Source organism: Rissa tridactyla, unplaced genomic scaffold, assembly GCF_028500815.1.
Source record: "Rissa tridactyla isolate bRisTri1 unplaced genomic scaffold, bRisTri1.patW.cur.20221130 scaffold_37, whole genome shotgun sequence".
NCBI lineage: Eukaryota > Metazoa > Chordata > Aves > Charadriiformes > Laridae > Rissa > Rissa tridactyla.
Window position 1 is genome coordinate 1,568,331 of NW_026529584.1, and position 18,409 is coordinate 1,586,739.

The following is an 18,409-nucleotide window of genomic DNA, read 5'->3' on the forward strand; positions in this document are numbered from 1 at the left end:
CTTGTAAATTACACCAGGTACCTCATCATTTCTTTTCCTATTCTTTCTTTCCTCCTCCCTGCACCCCAAAAATGTCAAATTATTTGTGGTGACTAATGAAAGGAACAGCTAAATCCATGCTACATGAGTGAATAATCCGTGACTTTTCCTGTTAAACGGTCCTTGGGTCAGAATCAAATTTTGTTAAAGAAAACAAACAGTCTGTACTGCGCAGAAAGCTCATGAGGTTAATTCATTGCTGACGTGTTTGACCTTTCCTCTGGGACTTTTTCCCCCTCTTCTTATTCATTACATGGTGACTCTGAGGAGCCCTCCCCATGTCTTCCTTTCCATCCAGCTGACTGCTAAAGGCAAGGATAACAGACACGTCTATACCGTGCAATACTTTGACATTAACAATTGCAGGGTGCTGTAATGATCTGCCTTTGTCAGTGTGACATGAAATCGATCCTTGCAGAAATAGCAGCTTGGTCGCCAACACACTGCACTGATTTTAGCTTTGAGCACAGTGCCACGGCGACACAGCTGCACTGCTTCCAGCTCAGTGCCGACTCTTTTGGCTCTTACCTTGGAGATGAGTCTTCTATATTCCATTGTGCGACATGTGAAAAACAGGAAAGTGATCTGGTGTGGGGCTGCTGTTCCTTACAGTCCAGCACCTAAAGAAGCACAACAAAGCAAACTCAAAACATTGAAGACATCGCTGTAGGCTTAAGACAGTGTCTTGATAGTCTAAAAAGTTTCCAAAACGTAATTTTTTCTAAAGAAGAACGTGGGACTTGAGGATAAAATTTGGGTTGTGTGTACCTCTCCGTAATTGCTTGCTTCCACGTTGAAACGGGAATGTGTATCTAATTCATCTACCATTGGTAGAAGTGGGATGTGAAGGAATTAGCAGCTCAGACAGACCCCAATCCGATAATCCTGTGTTCTTGTTAATTAAATGTGGAGTAGGAAGACACTAAATTAATTGATTGCTCCTCATGTTAGCTAGTGGACTCGTTCTGTCTCTTGCCTGTTCCCCTAATTGAACATCCTTTGAAGAAGTGCTGCAGGCAGAGAATTGAAAGAAAAGCTCCTTTATAAAATGTTACAAAAGATCGTGTATCCCAGCCATTATTGAGGTACGCTTTTTTCCTCTCAGCAGTAGTTCTACTGGAGGAAGTGCCGTTAGAAAGACCGAAGAAGAGCCAGATACAAAAGGAGGCGTCGTTGAGGCAATGGAGGAGCACAGTAATGATATCCCAGCCCCAGCTGAAGACGTCGTGAAGCTGAAGCCTGAAGCAAGGGGAAGTCACAGTCTAAGCAGTCCCCGTGTTAGCCGCAGCCGCGGTCAAAGCCCTTCTGAGAGTCGGACTCGAAGGCACAGGGGCAGTGCCAGCTCAGCAGCGAGTCACGGCAGCAAGAAAAAGAAAAAGAAAAAAGAGAAGCAGCAGCACAAGAAGCACAAGAAACACATTGGAAACAACACGGAATTGGGAAAGAGGCAAAAACACCAGCACAAGAAGAAAACAATGAAGATGAGCAAAGAGAAAGAAAGAGGACCAAAAAGTGAAATCCGTCACTACACAGAATGACAGATAATTTAAAAAAGACTGAATTCCCAAGGGATCTGTACTAATTTTTCCTAAAATGTAAACAAATTTGGGCATTGCAGATAATGACACGAAAGAGCCTGTGCTGCAGTTCCAATTTTGCTGCTTGATTTTTACATCAGAGCTTTGTAAGAGTGAGTATTTTGTACGGAGTTGTTAGTTGTGACCATGTAACACGGAAGGTTTACTGGGGCATCTTATTTTTAGCCACCGTTAAATAGTTTAGGTGGAGTTTTCTGTACTGTGAAAATTTTCCTAGTTGAAGGTTTGTTTAGTTGCCTGGCAGAAGCAGCTGGTATCAGTTATAAAATACCAGCGGAATGATTTGCAGAGACATTACAGCCCTCTTATGTCACTTTTTGATGAGAATAAAACGTTTTCGGTAAACTGTCCAATGTGAGGAGATTTCCAGTGATAGCTGAACATTAGCAAAGGTCAGTGACAGGAAAAAGCTGCCAGTAAAAGCTTGCTGGTAGCTAACGCGTATGAAAAATAACATATCCACGGGTTTAGTTTTGAAAAGATTGGCAGGACGTTAAATCTTTGGAACTGATGCAATGTGGGGAGGCGTTGGCAGGAGGTGCACGTTTTCCATGTGCCAAGTGGCCTTGTTTTCGTCTTGTCGGAGGTAGCATATGGCCCCAAACATCTAGCCGCTCTTACCAGCTGGGACTGATGAGGGAAGCCGAGGCCTCCTTGGAACTAAACCTGGCAAGGGAGGTCAAGGCCAACAGGAAAAGTTGGAGCCCCAGACTTTGGAAGTGACAGGGAAAGTCTAGACGAAGGAGGACTTCCCCTTGGTTGAGGAGAATTAAGTCAGAGATCAGTGAAGTAAGCTGGATATCCACAAGTCCATGGGTCCTGATGGGATGCACCCGAGAGTGCTGAGGGAGCTGGTGGAAGTTGTTGATGGGCCCCTTTCCATCATCTTTGAAAGGTCCTGGAGAACAGGCGAGGTGCCTGAGGACTGGAGGAAAGCCAATGTCCCTCCGGTCTTCAAAAAGGGCAAGAAGGAGGAGCCGGGGAACTACAGGCCGGTCAGCCTCACCTCCATCCCTGGAAAGATGATGGAACAGCTCGTTGTGGGCGTCATCTCAAGGCATGTGGAGGAAAAGAATGCTATGGGCAGTAGTCAACACGGATTCACCAAGGGGAAATCCTGTGTGACTAACCCAATAGCCTTCTGTGATGGCGTGACTGGATGGATAGATGAGGGGAGAGCAGTGGATGGTGTCTACCTTGACTTCAGCGAGGCTTTCGACACCGTCTCCCACAGCATCCTCATAGGGAAGCTTAGGAAGAGCGGGCTTGATGAGTGGACAGTAAGATGGATAGATAACTGGTTGAAAGACAGAGCTCAGAGGTCATGATTAGGGGCACAGGGTCTAGTTGGAGGTCTGTGAGGAGTGGTGTTCCCCAGGGGTCAGTGCTGGGTCCAGTCCTCTTCAATATCTTCATCAGCGACCTGGATGAGGGGACAGAGTGCACCCTCAGCAAGTTTGCTGATGACACAAAGCTGGGGGGGGTGGCTGACACACCAGAAGGCTGTGCCACCATCCAGAGAGACCTGGGCAGGCTGGAGAATTGGGCAGAGAGAAACCTTATGAAATTCAATCAGGGCAAGTGTCGGGTGCTGCACCTGGGGAGGACTAACCCCATGCACCAGGACAGGTTGGGGGCTGACCTGCTGGAGAGCAGCTCTGTGGAAAGAGACCTGGGAGTCCTGGTGGACAACAGGATGACCATGAGCCAGGAATGGGACCCTGTGGCCAAGAAGGCCAATGGCATCCTGGGGTGCATCAAGAAGAGTGTGGCCAGCAGGTGGAGGGAGGTCATCCTCCCTCTCTACTCTGCGTTGGTGAGGCCGCACCTGGAGTACCTTGTCCAGTTCTGGGTTCAAGAAGGACAGGGAACTGCTGGAGAGGGGACAGCAAAGGGCTACCAAGATGCTGAGGGGACTGGAAGACCTCTCTTATGAAGAAAGGCTGAGGGATTTGGGTCTCTTCAGCCTGGAAAAAAGACGACTGAGGGGGGATCTTATCAACACTTATAAATAGTTAAAGGGTGGGTGTCAGGAGGATGGGGCCAGGCTCTTGTCAGTGGTGCCCGGGGACAGGACAAGGGGCAATGGGAACAAACTGGACCATGGGAAGTTGCATCTGAACATAAGGAAAAACTTCTTTACCTTGATGGTGACAGCGCTGGAACAGGCTGCCCAGAGAGGTGGTGGAGTCTCCGTCTCTGGAGATCTTCCAAACCCACCTGGACACGATCCTGTGCAACCTCCTGTAGGTGAACCTACTTTGGCAGGGAGGCTGGACTAGAGATGATCTCTAGCAGCCCCTTTCAACCCCTACCATTCTGTGATAGTGTGGGTCAGCTTCAGCAAAACGCTTTGCATGATGTCCCTCAATATTCTTTTACCCAAGTTAGGGTATCACAGCCTGGATGGGCAGAGAAACAGGTGGGTAAAACAGTAGTTGCATGATCAGGCTGAGGGAGCAGTGGTGAAGGGCTCGTCCCCTACCTTGAGGCCACTGGGACATACTGGGGCGTTGTGGGGCTGCAGAGGGGACTCTGCTGGGCTCTGTGCAGTTGAACACCTGCATCCATGACCCGGAGGAGGCAACTCTCCCGGCGTTTGTCGATGGCACTAAATGGGGAGGACCGTTCCTATGTCTTAGGGATGCCATTGAGGGGAAACCTGACAGGTGGGGTGACTGTCCTGTCAGGAGCTTCATGAGGTACAAAGAAGGACAAAGGCCAGATGCTGCACCTGGCCTAGCCTGGCAGCCTGCAGTTGCAGGGCCTGTGGACTTCCTGGCTGGGGAGTAGCTCTGCAGAGAAGGCCCTGGTGGTGCTGGGGGACAGAAGGCCAACCATGGTCCCACCATGCAAAGCGGTAGCAAAGTCGGCCAGCAGCGTCCTGGAGCATAGGAAGAGGAGCCTTGCCAAAAGAGTGAGGCGCACAATTGTCTCCCCTGGCTCACCACTCGTTAGAGCACCTGTATGCTACTGTGTTAATTGTTGGGCCTCCACTGGGGAAGGGAAGGAGGGAGGGAGCAGCTGGGTGGCTGCTGGGCTACTGGCCAGAGCAGAGAGAAGTCCCCAGAGCGAGGAAGATGGGTGTAAGTGGGAGCGAGTTCAGTGGAGAGTCCTTTGGATGCTCAGGGGCTGGGGCACTTGCCTGGGAGGAGAACTTGAGTGAAAGGGCCTTGTTCAAGCTGCAGAAAAGGTGGCCTTGGGAACCTCATAGTGACCTGCTGGTCCCTACGGGGAGGTTTTCAGGAAGATGAAGCCAGTCTTCTAACGGTGGTGCTGGGCAGGAGAATAACGGAAAACAGTCAGCTGTTGGAATAAGGACCTTCTTATGACACCGGGATGAGTGGAGGCGTGACACGCCGGAGGGAGGGGACACCATCCCGAGGGACCTGGGCAGGCTGGAGAAGTGGCTCCGTGCCAACCTCATGAGGTTCAACCAGGCGCTCAGCCTTGCTCCGTCTCCTTCCCTGGTCCCTTCTGGCCCTGGGTGGAAGCTCGCGTGGTCTCCACTGCCCCTGCAGGTAGGTGCCCTCCAGGCCTCTCATCCTCTCCTTCCTCCTCCAGGGACACCCACATCTTCCCCACATGGCTCCACGTGCCCGCTTGTTCACTCTTGCCCCCAAAATCAGGTTCCTTTCCATAGCGGCCATGGAAAAGGTCCCTCAGGTGGCCCCCAGCTTCCAGGACCAGGCTGGGCTGATCTCAGAGCCATGGCCAACAGTAAAATCCTTCTTCCCCATTCCAGTTGTGAGCAATTAAAAAAGTCGACGCTCTTCTGCAACGTCTTTCCTATGTTTTTATTCAACTCCTTCCTAATGATTCCAAACAGGGTCTCCCCAGATCTTTTTCCAGTTCTCTAGAACCTCAGCAAGGGGCGTCCCCCTTTCAACGCTGACTGTTGACCCCACCTTTACTTCTATACTATATCATAAATTGCAAGATTAAACACTAGAGCATCCCAGTCTAATTCTGTCTGGAATTACCCGTGCCCAAGCCTCTTAGGTGAACTCGCCTCATTTGCCGGCAATTCCAGTGTTGGAAACGGGTCTGTCCAGAGGAATACCTGGCTCGTCCTCTCTCGTGTCCTAGAGTCCCATCTGGGTCGCCAAAATCTGTTAAAGAATTTCACTGCTCGGGGGGTACCTCTAGGTTTGCGTTATTGACGACTCAGAGTTGGGCCATCTCCTCAGTGAGTGGCAAAGGCTGACAAGGAATATCTCGGTTATATACAGTTAAAACAAACATTACATAATTGGTATTTCTTTCCAAGAGGGTCTGGGTGTTCCCTTACAGCTTTTCAGCTCTCTAGTCTTCAGTAACTGCAAAAGTCCATACCGTTCCTCTGCCTCAGGTGATTCTTCATCGTCTCGTTCCAGTTCTCCTTTTGAAGTCGCAGCTCACTGCCGCGGTCTCTGGTCACCCCTGTCTCTTGTCTTCTTTAAACAGTCTTTACCTGTAGGATTCTTACAACCTTAAGACATTCTATTAATTACTTGCTTGTTGCGTGAAAGGGGCCAAGCGGTTTTGGCAGAAGATAAACCCCCTTGCGTTCTAACACTCCTCACCGAGGGGGGGGACCAGGTGCGGCTGGGTTTAAATTCGGAGTGATGCCCAATCCAGCACTATCAGTCCAATCGCGTTTAATATGTATTAAACTGTTACGGTTTGGATACACTGATAGTGGACTGCACCTTCAGTCTAATCGTGCTCCTGAACCAGCACGGCCACTCTCGAGTCTTTGGTCGCGTTCAGTGAGAAACCGAAACGACCAGCTACTGAAACAGTGCTGTTTATTTAAACAACAGGTATATAGGATTGACGGTGATAAATACACTGTCTGCAAAGCACGTGCAAATGAGGGTATACAAAACACGCGACAAGGTTATAAACGATACAGCCTGGCTATAAATGTAGGAAAGAGAGTCTCTAGAGAGATTTCTAAGTTTCCCGAGGAAGCACTCGGTATGATCTAAGTCTTACCCACAGGCGTCCCTACGGGGGGGCAGAGAGGCTCAGCCCGGCGACTGATCCCAGAAGTCAGCGATGGAATTCTTCGCGATGGTGTCTTCCCTGGGTATCCCCCCTCTCTCGGGCTATTTTTATACTATTTGTTATCTTCGAGGTGGAGTTTGAGTGACTTTAGTCATACATACTTTTATTATGGTTGGTGTAAAATTCTCTCGCTTCACAATTAAAGGTAGAGTTTACGAGAAATTCAGGGCGCAGACTCAAGAAGGAGTGGTCGCACCTTGCAGGCGGGTAGCCTTCGGGATGGACGTGTGTTTTGGTATTATAATGACATTATAATGAGCAAAGTTCGCACAAAGGACAGCATTTCATCAAAATGTGACAAAACGCTGGCTCCGAGTATCGAGCGGGCAGCTAATTGGCAGCTTATCTATCTGTATCATGGTATCATCCCATCCCAATCCCACGAGGAGTCTCTCCCCCAGCGCACAAGAAAGCTGAAGTGTTTGAAGCAGACGTTTTGTGGACGTGCTATTCCTCCCCTTCCTCCTCTCCCTCCTCTTCCACAGAATCCACCCCCAGCTCCTCATAATCCTTCTCCAGGGCAGCCATGTCCTCCCGGGCCTCTGAGAACTCCCCCTCCTCCATGCCCTCCCCCACGTACCAGTGCACGAACACCCGCTTGGCACACATCACGTCAAATTTGTGGTCCAGGAGGGCCCAGGCCTCGGCAATGCCCCTGGTGTTGCTCAGCACACACACAGCGCGCTGCACCTTGGCCAGGTCCCCCCCGGGCACCACCGTGGGCGGCTGGTAGTTGATGCCCACCTTGAAACCTGTGGGGCACCAGTCCACAAACTGGATGCTACGCTTGCTTTTGATGGTGGATGTTCTTCTTATGGGTGTAAAACGTCTCTTTACATCCTTATGGATGTAAAACATCTCTTTAAACAACTGCTCCTCCACCGGCGTCCAAATATCCGAGCCTAGGAATTAACCAGCGACACGCAAACTATTAGAATAGGCATCCCCCACCTCCAAAAGCCCCGGAAAGGGATCAAAACTGCTGTTTTCCCTCACCCCAAAAGAACACTGTTAACACTCAGTTCAATCAGAGCAAAGGGAACGGCGGGAGCTGTTCTCCTCGTTTACCTGTGTAACGATAATCAGCCAGGGGATGGGATTCGGGTCTCCGAGGCGGGCCAGCACGCAGCATCTCCGTTGCCTCCTGCGAGATTTAATAGGGAAAAAAGACGTAAATTCCTCTGGAGGAGGAGCAAAAAGGGAAATTCTCGCTCCTCGTGGCGATGCAGTAGATGCCAAGGGGTGTTAAGTCCCTTCTTCGAAGAAGAGGGAGCAAAGCGGACCCGCTCGGGGCTTATCGAGGGCAGACCTCGGGTTTTATCTAATATCCTTTCATTCGGAAGTAATTCTATTCTCCAAATCGTCCCAGAATCAAACCAAACTCTTCGTGATGCACCAGGAGAGGGGTCTGGAAGCCCAAGAGACCTTAACGTGGCGACAGGCAGCACCCAAGCACCTCCTGTGCCTTCAGCAAAGAGATTCCGGCCCGCGCAATAGAAAACTCAGAGCGACTCCCAGCTCAAACCAGTAACAAAGTCCGTTCTTCATTAGAAATTGCCGCTTCTTACCAGCACGTCGCCTTGAGTCTCGTGCAGGCAATGCAGAGCCAGCTCCGCGTTGACCCGGCCCCCCGGCCCGGTGTTGGGAGAAGCCAAATGGAGCAGGTTTCTAACTACAAATGCAACGAAAACGGAGAAAAAGTCAAATTTTCCTGGAGAAAAGGGGCGACAGGAGAGGGAGGGAAAAGAGGACGAGCGCAGCAGAGACTGGAGACGAGGAGAAGGCAGAGAAAAAAGTCCGATACCCCAAACAGCTCTACTTTAAAAGCTCAGAGAGAAACCTCCCCTCTCCCGAGGGCGCCGCAGATGAGGTGGGACAGCTCCAAATGCCCGTTTTTCATGGAAGATGCTGCCGAGAGCGTCTCCTGTTATTCTTTAGACACCCTCCCACCAAAACCCAGCCATCTCCTTCCCTCGAACACGAAGGCGGGCAAGAAAAGGAGGGAGAGAAGCCTAAAAAGGTGCAATTGTCAACCCGTCGTATCCCTGGGTGGGGTGGAAGTGGAAAAAAAGCATTAGAAAAACCTTTCTCCTGCGTCTCCGGGTTGGTTTCCATGTCGCCCCAGGGTTTCCAGACCAGCGACGCTCCCTCTTCCTCCTCTTCCAAACAGGCCGGGTCCTGGAGGTCGGGAAGCTCTGCTTGGAATTGGCTGCCGACGTTGACGCGCCTGAAAGCGTGAGGAAGAGGAGGTGAGGAAGGTGAACGGGGAACAACTCCAGCAGGATAAACGCACGGATACGTGAGGAGCTGTAATAAATACGGCCCCTGTTTCCCAGGAAAGCACTAATCGCTCTCCTCTAACAACTTCTCCAGCACCACCACGTTACCGTTCTGCCTCCCGAGTCCTCCTGGGCCCCATCGGGCAAGAGAATTGGGGGTATCAAAAAAAACACCTGAGAGAAAAATCATTCCGCCAAGACCATCCTTTAGCCTTCCTTGCCATCCTCAAGTAGTTTGAATTGCGCGTTTTTAATGCTTAGACTAAGTTTTTACCCCAAACAATGTCGCACAATCAAATCAGGTCGTGGGTTTAGGAGGAACTTAAACCGCAACTCCAAAGTGATTAACAGGTTACGTATTTCCCATAAATTCCACCAACAGGCCCCTGGAACCTTTACCAAGTCTGTTACCAATGGTGTTAATTACCACCAAGCCCATTCCTGCCACGTTGTTTGAGTAGAACTGGGGGGATTTAAGGGAGCTGTGACGCTGAGCTGCTAAACTGGTGACTGGTGGCTCACAGAACCCATTCCAGCACAGGATTTTTGCTAAATACACTCAAAAATGGCTAAAATCGCCACCCACCTCCTTCCCTGCTGGCAAATTTGTTGTCATGGACAGTACTGAGATGGGAATCAGCAGGCGGAGCCACCGTGACGTGCCCCTGAAGGCATCTCGGGTTTGGAGGGACGGTTTCCACCTCCTGCGTCCTCTGGCGATGGTTTCTGGGCACAATCGAGGGCACGGGGTGTATTTTCTGGCCTCCACGTCCTTCACATCCCAAGTCCCATCCGAATTGTTTCTCCGTTAAAGAAAATAACGAGAATTCCTGTTAAATAACAAGTGCTCAATGATTCCGTTTCCCTTTACCTACTGCTCCTTCCTTGCTTTGTGCCATCACTCCCCGTGAAAACACCCGGTGGTGACCTTTTTTGGAATAAAACTACCTGACCGCAGTTTTTTGGCGGGGGAGGGGAAGCCAAAAAGTGGGGAAAGTGGAGATAAAGGGGTGGAAAATTAACGGGAGGAAGTTGAACTGCTGTTTTTAAAAATATAATGTCATCACCCTCAGTGCTCGATCCGCCGTTTCGTGCCTACTTGGGAAATGTCTGCAGTTCGTTTAGTGGTAAAAGGTGGTATATAGGGAAAAAAACAACCCCAAGATACCCAACAAATAACCAAAAAGCACTTAATCAACCCCAAACTTTGGAGATATTTAGTCCCCAGACCGGCCGCAGCACGTTGCTCGGTGCTTCCCCGAAACACAATTTTGGCAGTGACCCCACCAGAGAACGATCTCTTAACGGTGCGAGGTTCGTTTAGGCGGACTCTTGATCTCCATTTTCCCTCCCATGGGTGACGAGACGCTAATTATTTCCACTCACACCAACTATTTCCACTGGAGTGAGCCGTTCCCCTTCGAATTATCGCTGACCTGGGCACCAGCCCGGCCCAGAAGCCAAGCGAAAGGCTCCGTCTCACGTTATTAAACGTCCCAAGACTTGAGCTCCTGAAATGATTTCTCAACCTTTGGCGCTGGATTAATCACTCAATGGTTTTCAGAGCACTCTGGACGCGAGAGCTTCTGAAGTGCTGTTAGTGGCCAATCTGGAGCTGTCAACGCTAATAAAAAACACGGACTTAATTCCTCGCGTTACTCTACACTGCTCATTTTAGTATTAATAAAAATACCTTTCTTTAGAACGCTTCTCTTGGAGGGCTCCGGCCCTCAAACCACTAAAAATCCGCACAAAAACGAGCGCAAAACTCCTCGTCAGCTTTTCTGCACTGGCAGCAAATTTGCGTTTTCTGTGGCTTTGGCGGGGAGCATCTGTAGCATCCCTGAACTCGCAAACGCGTCTCGCCCCAGGCGTGCCATTACCTGAGCAGCGAGCGGAATCAGCCGTGCAGGATTTTCTTGCCGTGCCGCAGAAGGTGACCCTGGGAAAAGAAGAGCAGAGAAACGAGCCTGGTTGTCACACCCAGCCAAGGGGGACGACCCGGGGGACCCCCACCCCACCTCTGCCCTCGGCAGCGGGGCCGGCACGGACCCTCTGCGCAGAGCCAAGGGGCCTGGCGCGCATTTCACCTCGAGCCCTCTTCCTCAGCCCAGAGCCACACAACCCCCTCTCTTTCTCAGCCCCGAAACCAGCCATGCCAGCCCCTTTGCCAGCCCCGCCAGCAGGAGTCCCGCTCTCCCTGGCAGGCCCCAAACCAGCTCCCCCTCTCTGCTGCCTCAGCCCCTCGGCAGCCCCCCGGGCAACACTGAGGGAGCGCAGACACCCCACAGCACCCCAAACCCCCCAGGACATAGGCACCCCGCGGGGAGCCGGGCCCAGACACCCCCCTCCCACCCGACAATGCCCCCCCGCAGGCCCCCCCTGCCCCCAGCCCCACTCAGGGCCCTCCCGCCCCCACCATCACCCCTCGGGGCCGCCCACTCACCTTGACGCGCTCCAGCTGCCTCACCACGTGCTCGCGGCAGCCCCGCGGGCCCGGCCCCACCCACCACCCGTCCGCCCAGCCCCGCTTTCCCCCCACACCGCCCCGCACTCATTGCCAGGCGGCCGCCATTTGCCCCCGGCCCCCTCAGCTTCTGGACCGGCCACGACGGGCACCCATTGGCCGCCGCCGCCCCACCGCCCGCCCCTTCCTCCTTGGGCAGCGCCGCTCCATTGGTCCGTCACTGCCGTCAATCCCCACTGTGCCCCACCCCCGCTGAGCCGATCCCACCAATGGGAGGGCGCCGTGGTGATCCCAGCGGTGGGAGCTCCCACCAATGGGAGCGTAGTACCGGGGTGGGCGGTGCTGGGGTGGGGGGTGTCCGCGCATGCGCAGTGCAGCCGCACGGCAGGCGAGTGCCCTCCACTCGCTCTCTGCCTACACGCGGGTTTTGAGGCCTGAATAGCTCTTTCTAAAGAAATCTTCCCACAGCCTTTTCCCAGCCTGAACTCCTTTACCTGATAAAAAAGTCACGGAAGCCTTAGAGATAGAAACGGGCCTCCTTTGCCTTGTAGGAACCGCCTGCGGCACAGACGTTGCCACTTGTGTATCTGTTCACAGCCAGATCTCTCCTCAGAGAACACAAATGGGCTGTTCACACTTCTACAGAACAGCCGCTAAACAGAGGCACGTCTCTTTACACTCAGATGTGACACTGAGGATACAGAACATCTCATCAGACGGGCTCTCTGTTTGGACGTAGGTTCTGGCGCTGGAAGAGCTCTTTATAAATGCAGCTTTTCCAAATCTTTTCCTGGTCTGAGCTCCTTGACAGCGTCCAGAGTCAGAGCATCCTTAGAGAGAGCTTGTTATTTGGATCTCCTTTTAGACAACAGGAATGACTTTTCTTTTCCAGGAGCTGCAAAAAGAAGAGCTTGTTCTCTCTTTCAGTGCCTGGCACTCAGAGTCCAGGTTTGAACCTGTACTTCCAAGGCCTCCTCTTGTAGTTAAACTTGTGCTCGTTGCCTTTCGTCCTTCCACAGGACGCCACTGAGGAGAGTCTGCTTCCACGTGTCTCCCCGTCAGAGAGCTCCCTCTCTCTCAGCCACTCCTTGTGTGTAAAACTCTCCAGTCCCTTCCTCAGTGTGGCTCTTTGCTGGGCTCGCTCCAGAATGTCCAAGCCTTGACCTGGAGAGCCCAGACCCGGACACAAAAATTATACACATAAAAGAAGAAGACAAACACACAAATAAGGCCGTCTGCAGAATTCAAAACCCACCTCTTGCCATGTTTCACAATAATTTCTATCTACTCTTTTACACCTTACGAACTTAAATACTTAACGCAAAAGGAGAAGACCTTTATGGAGCCAATCACATCATCTCTCCCAGGATCTGTACGATTTGCTGGCTAGTGGCCTTCCCTGGGGAGCTGGAATTTTAGAAGCTTGGCTGATGCTGGCTGAGAACCTGCTCGGGGTGTGGGTCTGCGTGTAACAGGAACAGCCTCTGACATACCCGAGCACACAGACTGGATCTCTGAAATGTCAGAGGCGTCACTGCCTCGGCGGCTACTTGCCCTGCTGCCAGCCTTGCCTCCTGCTCGGCTTCCAGCTCTGCTCGGAGTTGTTCTGGTTTCTCGAAAGACAAAAGATACCCATCAGTATTAGAGGTAAGGACAGAAAAGGTGTGCAGGTAGCCCCCAGAATTCCTCATTGCACCAACTAAACTTTAGACCTCTGGCAGGTAAGCTAGATGATGATCAAAGTCCACCTTGATGTTAAACAAGAGCATAAAACAACACCCTGTCTCCCACAGAAGAGAAGGAAACATGAGATCAAATGCTGAGGCACAGGTCGTCACTAGCACATCTCATTAAAAATGTATCACCCTGGCAACTTTTCTGGACTTGCTAGACGTGCATTGCTTTTTCGCTTAACAGACGGATCCTTTCTTTCTCTTTCCCCTGCCGTTTTCTCAATTATTAACTGAAAGAATTAATGTCACGTTTATTGTCATTTTTGCCACGCCAACTCCAACATATTTTAACATTAAATAAAATATATGACAGTGTAACGCATTTATTTTGGACACAGAAGAGTTATGTGCAGAACTCGCTTATTCTAATACTCTCTGCCAGCAGGAATGAACCACTGTCAAAGGAAGTCAGCGTGATGATGGAGTGCTCAACGTGCTAAATCACTGTTAATCAATCCCCTATTAATACATAGACACAACCTGACGAGCAGTTTTGCTAACTCTGCAGCTATTCTCAATAAATAATACGCCCATCTACAAGAAGGGTCGGAAGGAGGATCCGGGGAACTACAGGCCTGTCAGCCTGACCTCGGTACCAGGAAAGATCATGGAGAGGATCACCTTGAGTGAGCTCTCACGGCAAGCGCAGGGCAGCCAAGGGATCAGGGCCAGCCAGCAGGGGTTTAGGAAGGGGAGGTCCTGCTTAACCAACCTGATCTCTTTCTATGACCATGTCACCCACCTTCTGGATGCGGGGAAGGCTGCAGACGTTGTCTATCTGGACTTTGGCAAGGCCTTTGACACCGTCCCCCACAGCATTCTCCTGGAGAAGCTGGTGAATCGTGGCATAGACAAGTGTACTCTTCGCTGGGTAAGAACCTGTCTGGATGGCCGTGCCCAGAGAGTTGTGATTAATGGGGTGAAATCCTCTTGGTGGCCGGTCACCAGTGGTGTCCCTCAGGGCTCAGTTTTGGTGCCAGTTTAGTTTAATATCTTTATCAATGATGTGGATGAGGGGATTGAGTGCACCCTCAGTAAGTTTGCAGATGACACCAAACTGGGTGGGAGTGTTGATCTGCTTGAGGGTAGGAAGCCTCTCCAGAGGGACCTGGACTGGCTGGATCGATGGGCCAAGGCCAACTGTGTGACGTTTAATAAGGCCAAGTGCCGGGTCCTGCATTTCGGTCACAACAACCCCAAGCAGCGCTACAGGCTTGGGGCAGAGTGGCTGGAAAGCTGCCCATCAGAAAAGGACCTGGGGGTGCTGGTGGCCGGCGAGCTTCACATAAGCCAGCAGTGTGCCCAGGTGGCCAAGAAGGCCAACAGCATTCTGGCTTGTATCAGGAATAGCATGGCCAGCAGGAGCAGGGAAGTGATGGTGCCTCTGTACTCGGCACTGGTGAGGCCTCACCTCGAGTGCTGTGTTCAGTTCTGGGCCCCTCTGTCCAAGAGGGACATTGAGGTGCTGGAGCGTGTCCAGAGGAGAGCAACCAGGCTGGTGAGGGGTCTGGAGACCAGGGCATGTGAGGAGAGGCTGAGGGAGCTGGGCATGTTTAGCTTGGAGAAGAGGAGGCTGAGGGGAGACCTCATTGCCCTCTACAACTCCCTGAAAGGAGGGTGTAGAGAGGTGGGTGTTGGCCTCTTCTCCCAGGGGAATAACGACAGGACCAGAGGAAATGGTCTGAAGCTGCGGCAGGGGAGGTTTAGGTTAGATATTAGGAAGAATGACTTTACTGAAAGAGTGGTCAGGCACTGGAACAGCCTGCCCAGGGAGGGGGTTGAGTCACCATCCCTAGAGGTGTTTAAGGAACGTCCAGAAATTCTGCTCAGGACAGCGTGTGACTAAACAATACCGATGGCCATGCACTCCGGTGGGTGATCCTCAGCGTGGCTTTGTCAGCTGTCCTGGGCACATCAGAGGTCTCACTGCAACACCCCCCCGGGGGAAGGATGCTGCCATTCAGGCCGCAGCTCCAGGGAGTGCCTCTCCCTGGGACTATGGGTCCAGTGGCCTCTGCTCTGGGAACTCAAGACAAAGTGCAGGAGGCGCCTGAGGAGGGGAACAGACTCTGCACCCTTGAGCATGACAAAGAGGAGAGGAATTGGGTCGTGCAGAGACCCCGCAGAGGACACATCCCGATCCTGTGGAGCAGGGAAGGAGGCACAGCTGGAGCCCAACCCAAAGCAGCCCTGAGTGGAGAGTCCTGCCCAGGGGGAGGCTGGGGACTTGTGGGGCTGGAGGAAGGCTCCTTCTAAGCCGCAGATGTGCAGGTCCAGGGCAGGGACAGTGCTCTGGCAAGAGGTGAAGGAGCAAGCAGGGCTGGGGCAGGCTGGAAGGTGGCAGAGGGGCTCTGCAAAAAGCAGAGGGAGAAAAATCACTGCTGAAGCCCAGGGCTGAACCAGGCACCTTTAGATCTTCAGTCTAATGCTGTCCCAGCTGAGCTCCTTCAGCCCTGCCCCAGCAGCCCTTGTCCCCGGGCCACCCCTGCCGGGCCCCAGGCTGACACAGACGAGGAGTGCTCCTCAGGGAGGTTCCCAGGGAAAAGCTGTGCCCAGCCCCGGACAGAGGGGACCGGGCCCCTCCCTGCCTCCAAGGCCAGGTGGGCTCCAGCTTTGGTGGAGGCCACGTTACGCTGGGCGTGCCAAGATGTGTGTGGGCCTCATACAAAGGGGACAGGAGTGAAGGTAAGTGGGCAGGCCAGGCATGTGCAGCTGCAAAGGCTGAGGGTCAAAGAAGCATAGGACCGATGGAAGACCTTATCACCTGGAAAGCCTCCTCCCACACCTTTTTTCCCTTGCTGAACTTTGTTGCTTCATGCCTAACTCCTCTCCCTCCTTCCCCCTGAGCAGTGCAGGGCGATGGGGAATGGGGGTCCTGGGCAGTCCATAACAATTCCTCTCTGCTGCTCCTTCCTTCTAACACTTTTCCCATGGGGTCCCTCTTACAGGCTACAGTCTTTCGAGATAAACCTGCTACAGCATGGGCTCTCCTCAAGCTGAAATTCTTTCAGGAAATATCCAACCTGTCCAGTGTTGGGTCCTCCACCAAGTGCAGGGATTACCTCCTCCGCTGTGCTCCTCTCCTTAGGCTGCAGGGAAATACCTGCTCTACTGTGGTATTCTCCACAGGCTGCAGGAGACCATCTGCTCTGGCACCTGGAGCACCTCCTCTCCCTCCTTCTTCACGCACCCTGGTGTTTGCAGGGCTGTTTCTCACACTGGTTTTTCCCTCACTCCTCTCCCACTCGAGCACTTGTGTCCTTTCTTAAATACACCCTCACAGAGGTTCCACCATCCTCGTTGACGGGCTCAGTTTTGGCCAGCGGTGGGTTTCTTTTGGAGCTGTCTGGAACCAGCTCTGTCTGGCACGGAAGCAGCCCCTGGTCTCTTCTCACAGAGGCCCATGCCTTCAGCCCCACCACTACCAAACCCTGGAGACGGACACCAATTCCACAAGCCCTGGCTCTGCACCACAAACACTCTGGTGTGAGTCCTCACCCCGCATGGTCACACGGTACAAGCTGCACTCCGACGATTTTCCCTCCTGGGCACTTTCCAGCCCAGCCCAGCCCAGCTCCCTCCAAGCTCTGCCACCTCCCCTGCCCTCTCTCCATCCCAGCCCAGTCTGCGCTGGCCCAACAGCAGAGCCTGCCCCAGGGTGCTGCAGAGCTCTGGGCACTCACTCCACAGCCACAGCCCCTCTGAAGGGCACCGCAGCTGCTGGGGGGCAGAGGAGGTTCAGCCCCAGAGATGGGGGGCATTTGGGCACAAGGCAAAGGCAGTCAGTAGGCCCCTGTGTCCTCCTCCCCAGGATATTCTGAGGGGTCTGCAGCCCCTCTGTGCCATCCCCTCTCCCCAGCCCAGTACAAGAGCCCTGGCCCTGGGGACCCTCAGGCAGCTCCTGCCGCCCCAGTGACAGAGTGGCACTGGGACAGCCTGCCCCAGGCTGCTGCAGCCAGAAAGGTCTTCTCATTTCCCGTCCATTCAGCGCTGCTGCTGCTGGGTCTCAGAAAAGGAAGTGTTAGCTGGTTCATGTATTTTATTTAAACACACAGAGCGCCTGACTCTTCATTTACATAAATATTTTGTGTCACAGACGAGAGGTGAAAAGTTAAGGAGGAGGGGAGGAATAGTGAGTGCTTGTCACACCAGATACAGGGAATCCTTTGCAGAGGAAGGTACACAGTCTGTGGCTGATGAAAAAATGTCCAATCAGTTTCCTCAGGGCATCCTTGAGCTCCTGGTTCCTCATGCTGTAGATGAGGGGGTTCACTGCTGGAGGCAACACCGAGTACAGAATTGACAGCACCAGATCTAAGGATGGTGAGGAGATGGAGGAGGGTTTCAGGTAGGCAACTACGGCAGTGCCTATAAACAGGGAGACAATGACCAGGTGAGGGAGGCACGTGGAAAAGGCTTTGTGCCGTCCCTGCTCTGAGGGGATTCTCAGCACAGCCCTGAAGATCTGCACATAGGACACCACAATGAAAACAAAACACGTAAAGAATAAACAGGCACCAAACACAATAAGCCCAACTTCCCTGAGGTAGTCCGAGTCTGTGCAGGAGAGCTTGAGGATCTGGGGGATTTCACAGAAAAATTGGTCTAGGCCATTCCCTTGACAGAGAGATATTGAAAATGTATTGGCTGTGTGCAGCAGAGCATAGAGAAAGCCACTGCCCCAGGCAGCTGCTGCCATGTGGACACAAGCTCTGCTGCCCAGGAGGGACCCATAGTGCAGGGGTTTGCAGATGGCAACGTAGCGGTCGTAGGACATGATTGTCAGAAGATAAAACTCTGCTGACATCAAGAAGGCAAAGAACAAGACCTGGGCAGCACATCCCGAGAAGGAGATGGCCCTGGTGTCCCAGAGGGAATTGGCCATGGCTTTGGGCAGAGTGGTGGAGATGCAGCCCAGGTCAAGGAGGGCGAGGTTGAGGAGGAAGAAGTACATGGGGGTGTGGAGGCGGTGGTCACAGGCTACGGCAGTGATGATGAGGCCATTGCCCAGGAGGGCAGCCAGGTAGATGCCCAGGAAGAGGCAGAAGTGCAAGAGCTGCAGCTCCCGCGTGTCTGCGAATGCCAGGAGGAGGAAGTGGGTGATGGAGCTGCCGTTGGACATCGGATCCCTTTGTTCCCGAGGTACTGCCAAAGGAGGAAAGCCCACTCACAAGTCAGGACAGCTCTGAGCAAATCTCTTCCCATTGCCTGCCCTTCCAAACCCCAGCTGCGGAAACACAC

The 18,409-nt window shown here is 52.7% G+C and overlaps 1 protein-coding gene and 1 pseudogene across 1 annotated transcript; one reads left to right on the forward strand and one right to left on the reverse strand.

Moving 5' to 3' along the window:
• The window catches only part of LOC128903469 (scavenger receptor cysteine-rich type 1 protein M130-like), a 437,236-nt pseudogene that overhangs the window by 388,542 nt on the left and 30,285 nt on the right, over window positions 1-18,409 (forward strand).
• Window positions 17,385-18,314, reverse strand: LOC128903486 (olfactory receptor 14A16-like; the record flags this gene model as incomplete). The annotated part of the gene is made up of 1 exon (XM_054187499.1): window positions 17,385-18,314. A coding segment is annotated over exon 1 (906 nt), but the record flags the coding sequence as incomplete, so codon positions are not given.